Below are 18,630 nucleotides of genomic sequence, written 5' to 3'. Positions count from 1 at the left end.
GCTCAACAGCTGGAGGATATGTGCATAAATGGAACTTGTAAGCAGCAATGAAGTCTCCTGCCGGGTTGATTACCTAATAAGTCCTTCAGAAGGAATTCAGAAGCCACGGAGAAAATTGACTTAATATTGGAATACTCACCACCTCATCATTTCCCAATCAGCACCCTCTATTACCCAGAATTCTAAAACATTCTTACCTTATGAGCCGCCTTTCATCGGCCCAGATAGCTCATTCAGCATGACTTATCACATAATCTACTTTGGGTCAACTACTCTTCAAAGGTGGCTAAACATTTCTGCACGATGTACAGATTCATGAAGTATAAGGTTTCTAGTTATGGTGTCTATATACTACCTCCAAAATAAAAATAAAAACCCTGCCACTGAACACCAATTGTTGGGAAACAGCAACAAGAGATGGCTAAGGCACCTATATTCTTCTTGTGGGCTTCCCAGAGTCATTTGGCTATCTACTGTGGGGAACAGGACACTGGACTAGGTAGGCCAATCATCTGATCCAGCAGGGCTCTTATGTCTTTATGGGAGTTTTTGGCCCAACCATGTTGACATCACTTTTATTGCCAAGCCTTTAGAATGGTAGCGGATCTGAGAGGAAGGAAAAAATGGAGGGCTTAACTTAGGACATTGCTTCTTCATCTCTGAAGATCTATGGATAGGGGATCTTTTTAGAGAGGGCAAGGTAGAATTATACACAACACACACACACACACACACCATCTTTATTTGTTTGGAACACACTGTTTTACTTTTTTGTTCTCCTACAAATGCCCTTCCTTGCTTCTTTTCACAACAGCCCAGTGAAATATATTACACCAAGAGTGCCAAGGTCATTACCTTCATGGGAGAGAATGATTTTTGTAACAAATAAATGGACAAAGGGGCAGATCCTTTCCCCACTAACCTTTCCTTGAGCCCAAGCAGGCAAACGTCCCTGATCTGCATGGCTGAAATTGCTATTTATTATGAGAAAACAACCATAAATATTGTGCATAATGACAGGACTTCCGGTTAGACAGGACTTCCGGTTAGCGCCGGCGCTTAATGGCGGATCTCAACCGGAGCTCCGGGAGAGATCTGCTTCGTGGGTTCGGGTCCTGTCAGCTACGGCGAAGCGGGGACCCCTAAAAATCACAGGCGCGTTGCCTGTGAACTGGAGACTCGGCGGGCACCTTTGCGCCCCCCCGACGCTGCGAAATAGCCTTTTTAAAGGCTCCGGAGCAGCGGAGGGGTCTTGGAGCGGTGCTGAGAGTCGTCTTCACCCAGCCTGCGAAGCGAAGCCGCGTCGCCATTAGCGGAGAGCGCTGACTTCTTCCCGTGAAATTGGATTAAAAGAACAACTATCCGTGAGTAGGATTGACTGCTAAAGTAGAAATTGGACTTTAAAATTAAGAAATTGGGTACCGAGACGGATAAGCACTAAAAAGGAAGTCTGCTTTCCGTTCTGTAGCAAGATCAAAGCGAAAGGCACTCTAGCTGTAACTGCTTGAGAGGAAACTTGCGGGATTTAAGAAATCCACCACCAAAGCAAAGAACTCCCTCCCCCGAAGGCAGGAGGGGGGGGGGAAGAAGATTTTAAAAGTGTTTCCCTGCCAATTTAAAAGAATTGGATTAAGTATCGCTGCTCTTTAACCTGGGATCGGACTGCCGGAGAAAAGGAACCGGCTAAGGACTGTTGTTATAAGAAGCTAAAAAGTATCTCAAATTGACTTTGGTTACTTCCAATTTGAAACACTGTTTCTGTGGTATTACAAAGTTACTTACAGGACATTATTGACTGGGATCCCCTTGAAAAAGGAAAGAAAAATTGAAAGGGACTAGGAAACTTTTATTCCTTCTTTTTTGAAGAGTGTGGGATTACTTTGAGAAGCATAGAACTGACTCTACGCCCCCTAGAGGACCTACAAATTGTTTTCAGCAACAAGTGGAGTTTAAAATTTGAGAACTTTGTTTGTGAGTTTCAAAGTCTGGGAATGACCTTGACTAAAAGACTTTGTTATGGCAGATGGTAAAGAGAAAGGGGAGTTATAAGAAACAACCTTGAGATCTGGCAGACAATACAAAATTGACACTTACATGCAAAGAAGGGCTTCTGTAACAGGAGCCTCTGGAACTATAGTGGCTGCAAAGCCAAAAGTGAAAGCAATGTCTACAGAAGAATCATTTGCTAAGGTATTGGAGAAGATAAATGACTCTTTGGAGGAACTAAAAAAGCAAGGTGCGGAGACTAAATTGCAAGTTGCTGAAACTAAAGTACAAGTTGCTGAAACAAATAAAAAAATTGAAGAAATCTCTGGGAAAATTGACCTAAATACTAAAAGTATAACTGACCTAGGGAATAAAGTGAACTCAAATGCAGAAGCAATTGGGAAATTATTGGAAGATTCATCTATAACACGAAAGATAGCCGAGGAAGCTAAGGAAATTGCAACTGCTGCGGAGGAAAAATTTCCACCAGTTTACAAGAAATTGGATGAATATGAACTGGCACTCTCTATGCAGGATATGCAACGCAAAGAGAGGAACCTGAGGATCAGACTTGTGCCGGAAAAGGAAGGAGAGAACTTGGTGGATGATTTGACAAAAGAATTTTCTGATTTTTGGAAGCAGGAGCTGAAGAAAGAGGATTTTAAGATAGAAAGTGCATTTAGATTGGGAATAAGACAGAAGAGAAATCGACCCAGAGATTGTCTTATTACCTTAAGATCAAAGGAGGAGCGAGATAAAATATTGAACCTGCACTACCAAACAGCCCTTCGAATTGAAGACTTTTTTATTGAGATCTTTAAAGACATCCCTAAGAGTATCTTGGACGCAAGAGGACATTATAAGGACCTGGTGACACTGCTGAAGAAGAACTACATACCATTCAGGTGGGAATTTCCCCAAGGCTTGTCTTTTAAATATAAGGGAAAGAAGAGAAGAATAAAGACTGTAAGTGATAAAGACAAGTTCTTGGGAGAACACGAAGAAGACCTACAGAAAGAGACATTTCCAGGACAAGGGCATCCATCACTGGATACGAACACGGTACCACCGACAGACGAGGAACAAAAACAGGGAGCTGTAGGAGGAAGGAGTAAATAATCCCATCATGGCTCTGCAACTTCTAACCTGGAATTGTAATGGCTTAAATATTCCCAGGAAGAGAAAAAGTATATTTCATGCCTTAAAGAAAGACCAATTGGACCTGATTTGCCTACAAGAGACCCACGTGACAAGAGCACACAGAAAATTATTAATAAATAAAAGACTGGGACAGGAATTTATATCTTCAGACAGAGTAAAAAAGAGAGGAGTGGTGATCTATGCAAAAGAAAAATTGCAACCGAAACAAATCTTTAAAGATGATCAAGGAAGATATTTGGCAATTGAAATTCAATCTCAAGGAGAGAAGTATTTGATAGTGGGAATCTATGCACCAAACGAAGGGAAAGCTGAATTTTTTAAGAAGTTGCATGAAATTTTGATGGACCATATGGATTATAACTTAATTTTGATGGGAGATATGAATGGAGTGGTTTCAACAAATATGGACAAGGCACAAAGACAGGTAATAACAAAAGATGGAAGACTACCAAAGACTTTTTTTGAAATGACTGACAATATGGACTTGATTGATATTTGGAGAACAAAACACCCATTAGAAAGAGAGGGAACCTTCTTTTCTGAAGCCAAAATGACATGGACAAGGATTGACCAAATCTGGGTGACTAGCAGTATGGCTCCGAACATAAAAAAAGTAGAAATCTGCCCAAAAACTTTCTCCGACCATAATGCTGTAAAGATGGTGATGAGGCAAACAACAACTGGTTCCTTCAGATGGAGAATGAATGACACCTTATTTAGAGACGAGGAGATCTGCAAGAAGGCCCAAAAAACCTTGAAAGACTATTTTGAAATCAACTTAAGGTCTGAAGTAGAAAAAAGAATAGTATGGGACGCAAGCAAAGCCGTGATGAGAGGGTTTTTGATTCAGCAAAATACTTTAAAGAAGAGAAAGCAAAATGAGAAAAAGGAGAGAATTTTGGAAAAGATAAAAGAAGGGGAAAAACAATTAAGATCGAAGCCAAAATCCCAAGAGATTCTAAGAGAAATCAAATTTCATCAAACACAATATATGGAACTGATGAATCAAGAATTAGAGTGGAAAATTAAACAAATGAGACAAAAGACCTTTGAATCTGCTGATAAATGTGGCAAGTTACTGGCTTGGCAAATAAAGAAGAGACAAAAACTCAACACGGTAACAAATATAGAAGTGGAAGGAAAAAACATAAGCAACCCAGCGGAAATTAGGAATTGTTTTCAGAACTACTTTAGACAACTTTACACACAAGGGCCGCAAAAAGAAATGGACATACAACAGTTCCTCGAGGAAAATGGGCTGAAAAAGGTTTCGCAAGAAAGTAAGATAATATTGAACCAGGAGATATCAGCACAAGAAATAGAAGATGCCATTCAAGGCATGACGCTGGGCAAATCCCCTGGACCGGATGGACTGACTTCCAAATACTACAAAGTTTTGAAGGAAGGGTTGATACAACCTTTGAAGGAAGTCTGTAATGAGATTATGGAGGGGAAAAGGGCACCCGATACGTGGAGAGAGGCCTACATTACACTTATACCAAAGACAGAGACTGAAAAGACCCAACTTAAAAACTACCGACCCATCTCGTTATTGAATGTGGATTACAAAATCTTTGCTGATATTTTGGCAAAAAGACTGAAGAGAGTTTTGATGGAGGAGATTCACGGGGACCAAGCGGGCTTTCTCCCAAAAAGGCACTTGTCGAACAATGTAAGGAATATAATTGACATTTTGGAAAAGCTGGAAGTGAACATAAACACTAAAGCTGTTTTGATATTTGTGGATGCCGAGAAAGCCTTTGACAACATTTCTTGGAGTTTTATGTTGAAGAACCTCCGGGGGATGGGGGTAGGCCAAGGGTTTGAAAATGGTATAGGTGCAATATACTCTGAACAGAAAGCCAAACTAATTGTAAATAATGTGGTTACAGAAGAGTTTAAGATTGAAAAAGGGACACGTCAGGGGTGCCCTATCTCCCCATTACTTTTTATATCGGTCCTGGAGGTTTTGCTTAATATGATTAGGAGGGACCAGTTGGTTAAAGGGATTCAGGTCGGAGCTAAACAATATAAACTGAGAGCATTTGCAGATGACTTAGTACTTACATTGCAAGAGCCAGAAGCTAGCACGAAAAGAGTTTTGGAAATAATTCAAGAGTTTGGTCAAATGGCAGGATTTAAATTGAATAAGTCTAAGACAAAGGTTTTGGAGAAAAATTTGACACAGATAGAAAAGGAAAGGTTCCAGAATGAGACAGGGTTGACTGTGGTTAAAAAAATGAAATATTTGGGTATAAATATGACAGCTAAAAATGTGAATTTGTTTAAAGATAATTATGAAAAAACTTGGAGAGAAGTGAAAAAAGATTTGGAGATTTGGTCCAACTTAAAGCTTTCCTTGTTAGGCCGTATTGCAGCTATAAAGATGAATGTATTGCCAAGAATGTTGTTTTTGTTCCAAGCTTTGCAAATAATTGATAAAATGGATTGTTTCAAGAGGTGGCAAAAAGACATATCTAAATTTGTCTGGCAGGGCAAAAAGCCCAGAATTAAATTTAAGATACTAACGGACTCAAAGGAAAGAGGGGGGTTTGCCCTGCCAGACTTTAAACTTTACTACGAAGCGGCAGCTTTCTGCTGGCTGAAAGAATGGCTACTTCTTGAAAACACAGACATTTTGGATTTGGAAGGTTTTAATAACATTTTTGGGTGGCATGCATATTTGTGGTATGACAAGGTTAAAGCACATAAAAGTTTTAAAAATCATATTGTCAGAAAAGCACTACTAAATGTCTGGGACAGATATAAAGACTTGCTGGAAAATAAAACTCCAAGGTGGCTGTCGCCAATGGAAGCTAAGGCAGTTAAAAAGCTAAATATGGAGTCCAAGTGGCCAAGATACTGGGAAATTTTGGAAAAGGAAGGGGACAAATTGAGATTGCAGAGTTTTGAGAAATTAAAAGGGAAGGTGAGAGACTGGTTCCACTACCATCAAATAAATGAAGCGTTTAAACTGGACAGTAAAATTGGCTTCCAGGTGGAAAAATCAAAATTGGAGACAGAACTGTTAGAACCCAGTACTAAGAATTTGTCCAAAATGTACAATTTGCTGCTGAAATGGAATACACAAGATGAAATGGTTAAATCGGTCATGATTAAATGGGCTCAGGACATTGGTCATAATATCTTGTTTGCTGATTGGGAAAAGTTGTGGACCACCGGGATAAAATTTACGGCATGTAATGCCTTAAGAGAAAACATTATGAAAATGATATATAGGTGGTACATAACCCCAGTCAAGCTTGCAAAGATCTACCATGTGCCTGACAACAAATGTTGGAAATGTAAAGAAACTGAAGGTACATTTTTTCATCTTTGGTGGACCTGCCCAAAGATTAAGGCATTCTGGGAAATGATCTATAATGAACTTAAAAAGGTATTTAAATATACTTTCCCCAAGAAACCAGAGGCCTTTCTCTTGGGTATTGTCGGCCAAGGGGTGTTAAAGACGGATATAACTTTCTTTATGTATGCTACAACAGCAGCTAGAATACTCATTGCGAAGTACTGGAAGACGCAAGAACTACCCACACTGGAAGAATGGCAGATGAAGGTGATAGACTATATGGGCTTGGCAGAAATGACGAGCAGAATCCGAAACCAGGGAAGAGAAGCAGCGCAAGAAGAATGGAAAAAATTCAAGGACTATTTAAAGAAATATCACAAAGTTAATGAAAGTTAGAATGATGTTGGACTGGAAAGTAAATGGTTACTATTAGCAATGGTTAAGACAAGGAAAATAAGGAAGAATAGTCTAAATTTAAATTAAAATAAGGGAAGATTTGCTGAACAATCGATAAGAATTTGGAATACAGAAAGGGGAGGCATGAGGAAGTCGGGGAAGATAGGATATGAAATTAGGATATGAAATGATACATGTTTTTTGTTTTGTTTTTGTTTTTGTATGTTTATGTTTGTTGTATTGTGTTTATATGGAAAAATAAAAATATTATAAAAAAAAAAAATATTGTGCATAAAATGGTACATTACTTTCAGTGAATCCTACAGATGTTAACGAATCTCCTCAACACTTTCCAATCTATTATCTCTTCACTATTGGAATATAACATAGTGTTCATACCTATAAGGCTGAGGTATGGAAAACCTCCAAGTCGATATGTTTTTATGAACCACTTTATATATACACTAGGGGCTGTTGCCCCTGTTTCACTCATCAACCCATCTACCTGTCATCTGCCAAACCCCACCCCTTGTCCAATCACCTTCTTCCTCTTATACCTTGCCCAATTCCCCTTCCTCCTTACTGCTCACCTCAGCTCCCTTTTTCCTCATAGCCCACCAATGCTCCACTCAGTGGCCGGGGTTACCCACTCTCTCACCAGTCTTACTCACCTGCCTGCTCACTCACAAGCTTCAGCTCTCTGTCCACCTGCCTCTATAGTCAGTCTCCACCTGTCTGCTCACTCACCAGTCTCAACTGTTCCCCTTGGCTGCCTCTTTCTTCAATTCCCTCCTCCTTGTTTGTCAGCAGCCACGTGAACTGCAGAGTGATGACATTCTTACGTTTTTATGGTTACAGGTAGATATCTATCTGTCTTGTGAGTGAATTTATTCCTAAAATGGGATCTTTGAACTTTAGGTATTCTTAAAGGTGGCCTGGCTCTGTGCTTGTGTATTTGCTGTTAGGACTTTCCCATGCATATTCAGAGCAATCTGAAATTTGCCAGTTTTAAATGAGAAAATCTATTCAGTCAATAATCACAGGGGATTCCTTCTCATTGGGGGACCATTGCCAAATGGTTCTGAACCCCTCTAGTGGTTACCTAAGCAGATGTGTGAGGCCAAAGGTCCTATCATTTAATAATGCAAGAAACAGTTCCAGCTTTCCCTTTCATAACTCTGGCCATCTCCAGAAAAAACACAAGAAGCTCAGAATCAGACCTCATGATGCTTGGCTCATGTGTATTCATTAAGTGTAAATAACAAGCCAGAGCCCTGCAGATGTCAGAGAAACTATTGGACATTTACAGAGCAAAGTCCTTGGATTCCAGTAAAGTCAAGGAGAATAAGCGTGCTCTGGCAACAGCCTACAGAGGGCTGCTCTAGAGTATTACTGCACAATGCAAATTAATAGCCATGTAGTGTAATTAATATTAAATACAGATGATTCTTGAATTAATTAGTAGCACTGTGGACAAGACCGGCATCAAGAACTGGTGAGGTTGGGCATCTGCTGAAAGCCAAGGCCATATCCAGGGGTCCACTGACAGGAACCCCCTGGTTTTCCTGGGAGAGCCAGTGTGGTGTAGTGGTTAAGAGCGGTAGACTCGTAATCTGGGGAACCAGGTTCGCGTCTCCGCTCCTCCACATGCAGCTGCTGGGTGACCTTGGGCCAGTCACACTTCTCTGAAGTCTCTCAGCCCCACTCACCTCACAGAGTGTTTGTTGTGGGGGAGGAAGGGAAAGGAGAATGTTAGATGCTTTGAGACTCCTTCAGGTAGTGATAAAGCGGGATATCAAATCCAAACTCTTTTTTCTTGGAGATGAAGACTGAATGAGAGAGTATCCTTGAATAACTATCACCCTGTTGTGAATACCCTCTTCTTGATGGAGAAAGTCATGGCAGAGTGGTGGAGGCCATTTGGGTGGGTGGTTCCCATGTTTGGCGAATTGGCAAATTGGCGAATTGGGTATTCTTTATGGGATTGCATGCCTTCTGAAGAAGCAAGTGTGTAGCTTGGGGGCAATTCTGGTTACATCTATCAATAGAGGCCCAAGTGTTCTCTGTTCAGAGACTGTAGTCCACAAGAGGAATAGAGAACAAAGAAAAATGATTAGTCAAGTCATACTTATTATGCACATAATTCAGACACCCAGAGTTTGGGGTACGTTGGCAATGAACTGGGGAATTTTTTAAAGTGCAGAAATCATGTAGACTGTCAAATTAACGTTATACAGCAATTTAAAGACATGGTTTTAAATCCTTTGAACCAGTCGAGGGTGTTTAATGGTATGGCTGTTTATAGCTTCTAAATGCTAATTTTTAAAGAACTATATAAATATCCATTTTAATATTGAGATTTTTATTTAAGCAATTTTGTGCTCATGCACAGTGATTGATTAGTATTCATTTGGAGTTCATGCAAAGATAGCTGCAGAGACTAAAAATGGAGAGAAATTGGAATTGGTCTGACAATACAGATGTGCAGATATTTCTCTGCCATGTGTAGACTGAAGGCATGAAGGGCAAGTGAAGCCACAAAACTCAACACCCATGTGCCTGCTTGGAACACCCTTGACAGCTGCCTGTTCCTGAGCAAGCACACCAGAATGATCTCTCACCCTAACCTACCTCACAGAGGTGACCAAAAACTCCATCCCCTATTAGGAAGGAGAAGAAATGTACATGCCACCTTAAGCTCGTTGGAAGAAAGGTCTTATAATTTCCTATCCCCAATGTCTTATCAATGAGCATAATGCTTTTTTTAAACCCATAGTGCAGCATAGAATGAAGTGGGAGAAAGGGGCACTCTTGGGCTTCTCATCTGGCTTCCTGCATAGCCCCCGAGTCTGAAGACTCTATTATTATTATCCGGAGGTCCATACTTAACCTGAAACTGTTCTTAACCTGAAGCACCACTTTAGCTAATGGGGCCTCCTGCTGCTGCCGCGCCACCGGAGCACGATTTCTGTTCTCATCCTGAAGCAAAGTTCTTAACCTGAAGCACTATTTCTGGGTTAGCGGAGTCTGTAACCTGAAGCGTATGTAACCAGAGATACCACTGTATATACAATCCATTTTAAATCCACAACATGGGATTATTAAAATCCCCTGACTTCCTTCTACTTCCCCACCCCCCGGTTCCTTTGTTATATGTAATTCATGCATGTCCATAAAAGCTTTAATCGTTTTTCTTTCCAATTCTTGTACCTTGTCTATAATATTACATTTTTATAATATTACGTTTTTAAAATCCTGCTCATGTATTAACTCGTATACATTGCCTTTTTATATATGCAATAAACATTTCCCATTCCTTCTTGAACTTATTGTCTTTATGATTTCTTATTCTCCCAGTTAATTTAGCCATTTCCACATATTCCATTAATTTATTTTGCAGTCTTCTTTTGTGGAGACAACTTCTTCTTTCCAAGATTGTGCTAATAGTATTCGAGTGGCTGATGTTGCTTACATAAACAATGCTTTATATTTTTTTGATAGATCCACTCCTGTAATACCTAATAAGAAGGCTTCTGGCTTTTTGACAAAAGTTATTTTCTGAACATTTAAAAAAATTCATTATATATCATTTCCCAATACCTTTTAACAACCTTACTTTTCCACCACATATGATAATAAGTGCCCTCTGTTTCTTTACATCTCCAACATTTGTTATCTGTTGTTTTATACATTTGACTCTACCACCATTATTATGCAATCTCAGGTGCTCAGCTATGAAGCTCAGTGGATAACCTTGAACCAACTCAGTTTCCACTAGAGCCCTGTGCTCCTTGCAGAATGACTCTGTTTTAAACTTTTCTTTCATTTCAGGATTTTGGTCTCAGTGTTTTAGCTGAATCTGAGATGACCCCCTCTGTTTCATCTTTGTGTCCCACCAGACATCCAGCTTTCCTCTTCTCTGTTACTACATTCAGACACCTGTTTGTCCTAGGACTGCACTGAATGTTTGTCTGTTTGTCTGTATTTTGCAGTGCTTTTTAAACCCATTAATTTCCCTTATAACCTATTCCCCGTGTACTGATGCCATTTTATTTTCTGATTATGATTTCTTGGTTTTTCTGAGTGTGACTCCAGCTAATAGAAAATGTGATTTTATCCCAATGCCATGTAGCACATCATATTTGGCTGCATGTTGACATCATGAGAGAAAACGAAGCCAAGTTAGAGTGAGGCAATGTTTTCTGAACTGGTCAGATTGGAGATCGTAGCCAATCAGGGATCACGTAAGGAAAAGACAATGTCAACTGAAGGCAAACAAAAATTAATTCAGGGCAAAGCATCCTGGAGAGGCAAAGCATTTTATCTCTGAAAAATGGCCAAAATAGCCTGCAACAAATTATCCATTTATAATGTGCATGGAAAACCCTCTCCCCAGTATCCCCCATGCTTTAGACACATCTTTTCATCCTAGCTTTTGCTGACTGACCCTTCTTGTCTCCTCTCTCTCTCTCTCTCTCTCTTTCTCTCTCCTTCCTTCTCTTTGCTACCTGATGTGTCCTAACCTTAATTACACTGTAATCCTCCAGGCTTGGCCTATCATATTTTTTAATCAATGTACAGTACCTCACAGCTTTATAGGGGACAAGAATAATTAAGTATTAATGTTATTATCATCACTGTGCAGAACGTGCAGGCCAGTCACAAATCAGCATCGCGTATCTGACATTCAGCTAACCAGCCCATTCATCACAGCGTAAGACCACTTTAGACAGTTGTGAAATTACCAACAAACTGCTGAATGAAATCTCACAAGTGGGGGGAATAGTGGAAGAAAGTATTGTGTTTGCTCCCCAATTCCATATTTCATTCGAAGCAAAATTGTTAAGATGGATGCAAGCTTCTATATAGCAGACGTTGCAAAACGGGTTCTTTATGGAGCTAAACTTGATTTGCGTAGAAGACATGTGTGGTGGAGAATTAGGCCTGGGAACCCTGGTTTCTGCAGAGCATCTACAGAGCAGTGTGGCAAGGAAGAAGGAAGATTTAGAAGGGACAAGCGGCTGGAGATGGAAAGGCAATAGTGGGGGGCAGGGAGGAGCAGCAGCACTTACCCAACCTCCCACCACCACTATCACTATGCTTACCAGAGGGGAAGGGCAAGACCAAGTGGGCTAAGTGAGGACTTAAGTTGGCTAAAAGGGGCCCACTTAGCCAACTTAGCCCACTTAGCACAATAAGCCAATTTAGCCAGCTTAAGTCTGCGCTAAGGCTAAGTTGGTTTGTGGGGACTTAAGTCCCCACTTAGCCCACTTAAGTCCCCACTTACGGCCCCCAGGTTGAGTGTTAATTACTCCCTTTGGGGGCAGCAGCACAGAAAATGGGGTTTGCAGTACGAAATGCCACCAAATCAGTGCACCACTTGGGCACCGGTTTGGAGTCAATCGGACAAGGTTGGATTTTTGGCCATTTACTTGTGACCCTGGTTTGAGTGACAATTAGTCAGTTGGGGGGGGCGACACAAAATGTGGGGTTTGCAGCACAAAACGGCACAAAACTATCACTAACCTTTGGCATCGGTTTGGGGGCATCTGGAATTTTTTGGGGTCACACATTAAGTGAGTATATCACTGCACATTTGCAAGACGGTGCTTGATCAAAGATCCTTTGCTGTATTTTGCCTTCACAAAGTAAAACTGGGTTTACAATATTGTTTCAACTCTTCCCTTAGCAATAGACATTTCTCTTTCCTTTCTGTTCCTCCTTCCTGCTCAGAAGACCCGCTGCTTACAAGAGGCAGGAGCAGGGACCAATCCTTTGTCTTAATTCTCACTGGAGACATTTATAAACAAAACTAACTAGAACGGCATTAGCCAGAAACCTTGTACACGAGAGCGGAATGTGTCAGACTTCAATTGATCCCTGCTGGACTCATTTAAATCTCACTGAAGAAGATGCTTGTGTTATCTTAATCCGCTGTTTGGGGTTGATTGTACAGCATTGTCGAAGCAAGCATAGTCTTTAGGAGCACTGTTAATTACCTCCTTTGGGAAAGGATATCCCAGTCTCAATACACATTCAAAAAATATTTGTGCTTTTCAGCATGGCACAGTCACCATGCTGAAATCTGATGTTTTGTCAATGTCAATAAGAATTTAACAGTAGACTTATATTGGAGTCAATATTGCACCCTTCGTATTTTAAATGGCCTACACTTAATGTGATGTCTTTTATCCGTAACTGCTACTCCTTGTTGTTTAGTCACTTAGTCGTGTCCGGCTCTTCGTGACCCCATGGACCAGAGCATGCCAGGCACTCCTGTCTTCCACTGCCTCCCGCAGTTTGGTCAAACTCAAGTTCGTAGCTTTGAGAACACTGTCCAACCATCTCGTCCTCTGTCGCCCCCTTCTCCTCTGTCGTCTCCTTTCCCAACATCAGGGTCTTTTCCAGGGAGTCTTCTCTTCTCAGGAGATGGCCAAAGTATTGGAGCCTCAGCTTCACGATCTGTCATTCCAATGAGCACTCAGGGCTGATTTCCTTCAGAATGGATAGGTTTGGTCTTCTTGCAGTCCATGGGACTCTCACGAGTCTCCTCCACCACCATAATTCAAAAGCATCAATTCTTTGGAGATCAGCCTTCTTATGGTCCAGCTCTCACTTCCATACATCACTACTGGGAAAACGTTAGAACAGGCTAAAACGATACCTTTCATCAACCAAGTTCCCACTTACACGCTATGTCTCAACACCAAAACCAGAAGGTGCCAAGGCTGTGAAGGAAGGGGTTGCTACATTGAATGCCATATTGGAGATGTGATATGTAAATAAAATGATGCAAATGAGTATTGGTGGTGTGCAGGCAGTGGTCTGAGCACAGCTGCATCTTATTTATACAGGCAAGGGGTTTGAAGGCTCCTGGTGCCTTATACCACCTGGCAACTTCAGAATCTGCAATTTGAAGCACCCCCTACTAGCCAGCTGCTTTGGGGGCACTAAGTGAGTGGATAGCTGGCAAGTCGGTTCCTCTTTCCCTCAATCTGCTATGGTGGTTTCAGAGAACTGGACACTTTGTGCTGGCTGCCAAATCTCTTAGCTCTTGTGTTTATATGTGCTGATGTCTTCGCAAGTGCTTCATTGTCACCAAAATGTGAGTGACAACATGTTCTGTTGAGAAACTCACAGAACCAGGTGTTCAAATAATCTTACAATCATAGACCACAGTGCAGCATGGACGTTCTCTGTGCATTTCCCTACGTGGCCTGGAAGAGAAACTGGCACGTCCTTTGTAGATAGGAGGGATACCACAAAGCATGCCGTTGTCGCTCAGATCTTCCATTTCCTTTTGCGCCTGTGCTGCTTCCTTGAAAGCAAATGTCATCTGCTCAGCAGGTAAATCAGAGTGCAAGAGTTTCGCCCTCTGGCCCCAGCTGAGTCACTCAGAGTGCGTACCTAAATCTAGAAAGCAAAGGTCACTGCACTTACTTTATCAAAGATGCACAGAGCTTTCCAATGAAGTATCACCACAGACGCTTTCACCTTGTCACCTTATTGGTCAACGTACACACAATACTGATCAGAATTATGGAGATAGCACCCATGGAAAACTGCAGCATTTTTGCATTTAGAAGGCTGCAAATGAATGCATTCCAAAAGATAAATTTGATGCATACCATCCAGCATTTCTCCGATGAAAACTGAGATATCCTTGTCAGTTTGCATTTCTTAGTGCAGAAAGTATTGATCTGATGTGTAGAGATCTTTCTTATTCTAATTAATTCAAGAGGGTTCTGGAAGCTTCTCTGTGTGAAAGAAACAAGCAGAAAGTTCATGATGTTTGGGTTATTCCTTTAGAGAAGATGAGTACAGCTGGCTTAAACTGGTTCTCTTATCTCTTCTGTCAAGGTCATGCTGATTATAAAAATAGGCCAGAAGGACCCTGGGTTTCACTTTCACTTTCTATCTCTTTTCCTACCGGTGTGGTTTTCTGTATATAGTACAGTGGTACCTCGGGTTACATACACTTCAGGTTACATACGCTTCAGGTTACAGACTCCGCTAACCCAGAAATAGTGCTTCAGGTTAAGAACAGTTTCAGGTTAAGTACAGACCTCCGGAACGAATTAAATACTTAACCCGAGGTACCACTGTATTAAGGTTTAGTCTTACTATAAGTTACTGTAAGTTTAAGTTAAGTTTGCTGCAACTGGATTTCTTATGGACAGTGCCAATCCTGAATGTATTGGATTTGTGACCACTATTCTCATTTGCCTTCCATAGCAGTAAAGCTCTGCTGGATGAAATACTAATTTCCTCTGGTCTATTTTTGGGAATCATGCAACGTGTTTAAGTTTCTACTTTGCTAACTATACATTGGAATCTGCTCTGGATCAATATTGAGTAGAATTTCAATGACAGTCCTATAAGTTCATATTGAAGTATACTTAAGTAGGCCACTCTACATATGCAAAATCTACCCGTCCCCTTTCTCTCTTGCCCCTGGCTACCCATTTACTCTGGAGGTCAATTACAGTGGCTGCTTAATCAGAATGCCCTGGAATCTTGTTGCCCAAAGAGCATTCCCTCCCTCCGTTCTTCTCAGCAGCCATGGTAGTTGAGTGGAGCAGTGTGGCAGCTGCTGCGGGCGCAAGGCCTTCTAAATATCAAAACCCTTGTCTGCGGTAGTCCGCTCCTCTGGTGATTTTTATCAGCGCCGGAGTTTCAGAGTGCTTCAGGCCATAGCGCAGAATGAATTTGTTCCAGCAGGAATTGAAATAAATCTTTTAATAAAGGCTTTAAGGAAAGCTTTTTGGAGGTAGTGGTGCATGTGAGTATGCAGCTCTCCCACTGGGATTTGGTCATCACTTACAAAGAGCTGAGTCAAATGAGCACAGGCTGGGCATAGGTGTTAATGTTTCAGAGACCTAAAGCAGTATAACAGCAATCCTAATCCTGACTACAGGCTAGCGATGTCTTTCCTTGGCTTGATTCAAAATTAAACTCAGCAAAACCTGCTACTTTTTTTTTAAGGGAGTGGCTTGTTCCCTCACCTCCAAGCTCAGTTGCAAATTTTGACCCCATTGCACTCCTCATAGAATTGTAGAGTTTGAATGATGTCATAGAAAGTACAGTAGAGTCTGAATGCAGAGGGGTCACCAAAACAGGGGAAATACAGTCATACCTTGGAAGCTGAATGAAACCCGTTCCAGAAGACCGTTCGACTTGCAAAACATTCATAAACCAAATCACAGCTTTTGATTGGCTGCAGGAAGCTCCTGCACCCAACCAGAAGCCGCGGAAGCCCATCAGATGTTCGGGTTCCAAAAGAACGTTCGCAAACCAGAACAATGACTTCCGGGTTTACGGCGTTCGGGAGCCAAAATGTCTGAGTTCCTGGGCGTTCGGGATCTAAGGTACGACTGTACGTCATTTTACAAAAGAGGATTTGCATAACATTTGCATAAGCTAATATGTATGTATAGAATTTGAAATAATTGCTAAGACTGAAATAGAAATACAGTGCATCTCATCATAGTGGGGAAGGCTGTGGCAAGGTGACAACATTTGGACAGCAGACTGAGCAGACATACAGGTTACCTGTATGCCCAACAGTTGACAGGCAACTTCAAGGCTGCTATTCTCCATTCTTGTGGTTTTTTATCTTTAACAGGTCTTAGATAGGGCAGCTCTTCAAACAGAGGATGCCTTCAAAGAGAGGACAGTAAAGTAGGACACATGGCCACTCTGAACCAGCCTCTGTGATTCTCCCAACACTGAGATACCTTGTGCATTGCCTCATTTCCTTCCCAAAGTGTACTTATTGGTGGTGGCTGGGGGGGGGCAACACTGGGGAAGGCAATGTCCTGCTAGAGGCCTCTGGGTGAAGTTGCAGCACACATGCACAAATTAAGCTTCACACTCTAAGTAGGCATGCCTTACTCATCCATTTCATACCCATTTCACATACCTGATTTAGATGGCCTGGATGTAGATCTTGCGATCTGCACAAGTTTCTCTTTCCCCTGCATATTTAAGGAACTAAGGTTAAATGACCTGATGAAGGGACGAAAAAAGAGGAATGAAACTCGGTCTCTCTCAGAGAGAGGCTGATAAAGTCAAAGGGTCACTCACACAGAAGTTGCAAGGAAATGAGTTATTGCTGCAAAATTTAAGTGCCAGGGTTGTTTCCCGCTGTGTCGGGAGATTGACAGGTCTCTATTTGGCCTGGGATTCCTTACATTTGTAGGTCCTCGGGGCCATTTTGGAGTGAATTTATCTCACCTCCACCAAGGCAGACACAGAAAGAGAGGGATAGAATTCATACACAAATCTATGCCGAGTGAATTATGATGTGGAAATGATCCAGCCATTTCATGCCCTTATAAGTCTGTATCTGCTATGTCTTATTACTAGACTGCATCAAAATAAAGCTGCTGGGGGCTAATGCCCACATATGAATACAAAAAAGTTTTGAATAAGCCCATCTTTTTTTACATAAGTTGCGCTGCTGGCAGCATCTCCCCTAATACGCATAAGTTTATTTCAAGCATTGATTTTCTTTATTGCCAGTTGAAACTGCTTCAATATTGCATTCAGATAGGGAGGGTGGATACAAAATGTCTCTAGAGCTGTTCTGAATAGCTGCCCGTTTTGATAATGGGGGTCAAACAGGGAATATTTATGCCAAACGTTTAGATCAGGGGTGGAGAACCTTTTTCCAGACAAAGGGTTGGATTTCCTTCTGTGGGGCACATGCCAGTGGGGCCAATGGTGAATGTGAGCAGAGAAATGAATGCAAATGTTACCTTTATACAGTAGACTAGTTCCTACATAGACCAGCACACTTTCTCTATCCTCTTTGCAAGCAAGCAAGGCACATGATCAGAATTCAAGGATACATTCCAGCCAGGCTAAAGCACTCAAGGAGAACGCAACTTGGGTCAGTAAGGGGCCTGGCTTGAGGAAAGGGGGTATGGATGAGGAGGTGCAGCCTGCCGAAAGTCGTAAGGGCTATACAGAGAGTCATGGAGCACTACATCTGTTAAGGATAATGGTTTAATTTCCTGAAATGGGAATGTTGCTTATGTTAAATTGCTGTGTTTTTATAGCACAGGGTTTTTCCTTTGGCAGTAGCTAAGTCATGTGATTGGCTGGCTGTGAGTCACATGAGAAAGGCATTCCATTCTGTTGTGACTGTTATTCAAGTAACTGTCATTTTTGACTGTTCTCCTGTTCTTCTCTGTGTGTGTGCGAGGGAGAATGGCTGCTGAGAGAGGTTTCTCTGGATGCTGCTGAGGACAGTGTGTGTCAATGTGGTCTGCCTGGGTTGAAGCAGACAGAGGAAGATCCCTAAATGTTAATAGGGAGAAACTTGTGCTCTCTATAAGTGAATAAGCATGAGATTGTAGGGGTGTTCTTCTCAGCTATATGCTCCTGAAGTAAAGTTCTTTTGAATATAAAGAGTCTGGACATTTCATATCATCAGTATATTGGGATCATTTCATCCCTTTGGGGGAATTTCCTCCTGCCCCCAAAGGATGATCCCACCCAATCAGAGATAACATGGTGAATGGAATGAGATCACAGTACTATATAACCAATCAGCTTTAACCATTGCTGAGGTGGGAGTCGGCAGCTGAGAGCAAGGTCAATCCAAATGAATGGACAGATATTTTAATGAGGAACATTCCCCACGAATCATCCTGTCAAAACAGGGTGATTGGTGGGGATTGGGGGAAACTGTCAAAATCATTTGCAAAAAAAAAAAAAAGCTGGGGTGTAGTTTTAAGTCAGCCCCAGTTTTAGCTAAAGAATTTTGCTGGCCG

The 18,630-nt window shown here is 41.5% G+C and overlaps 1 protein-coding gene across 3 annotated transcripts in view; it reads right to left on the bottom strand.

Annotated features, from left to right (window-relative positions):
• LOC310762983 (uncharacterized protein) overlaps positions 1-18,358 on the bottom strand; it is a 38,202-nt gene extending 19,844 nt beyond the window's left edge. Inside the window, exons 1-3 of one of the 3 annotated variants that reach the window (XR_014548334.1) lie at positions 17,611-18,358; positions 16,773-16,858; positions 12,460-14,263 (exon numbers count right to left, since the gene is read on the bottom strand). Coding sequence is in view for 1 of the 3 variants with exons in the window: in XM_083614902.1 (XP_083471028.1) it covers positions 16,773-16,827; positions 17,704-17,831 (183 nt within the window). In the remaining 2 variants the exon portion in view is untranslated. Of the gene's footprint in view, positions 1-12,459; positions 14,264-16,772; positions 16,859-17,610 lie in introns of those variants that run through there. The other 2 variants (XR_014548333.1, XM_083614902.1) reach the window with 2 other exon arrangements.
• Positions 18,359-18,630: the final 272 nt, after the last annotated feature.

Source organism: Podarcis filfolensis (assembly GCF_964270895.1).
Source record: "Podarcis filfolensis genome assembly, chromosome: 5".
Classification (NCBI taxonomy): Eukaryota; Metazoa; Chordata; class Lepidosauria; order Squamata; family Lacertidae; genus Podarcis; species Podarcis filfolensis.
This window is presented reverse-complemented; position numbering and strand designations above follow the sequence as displayed.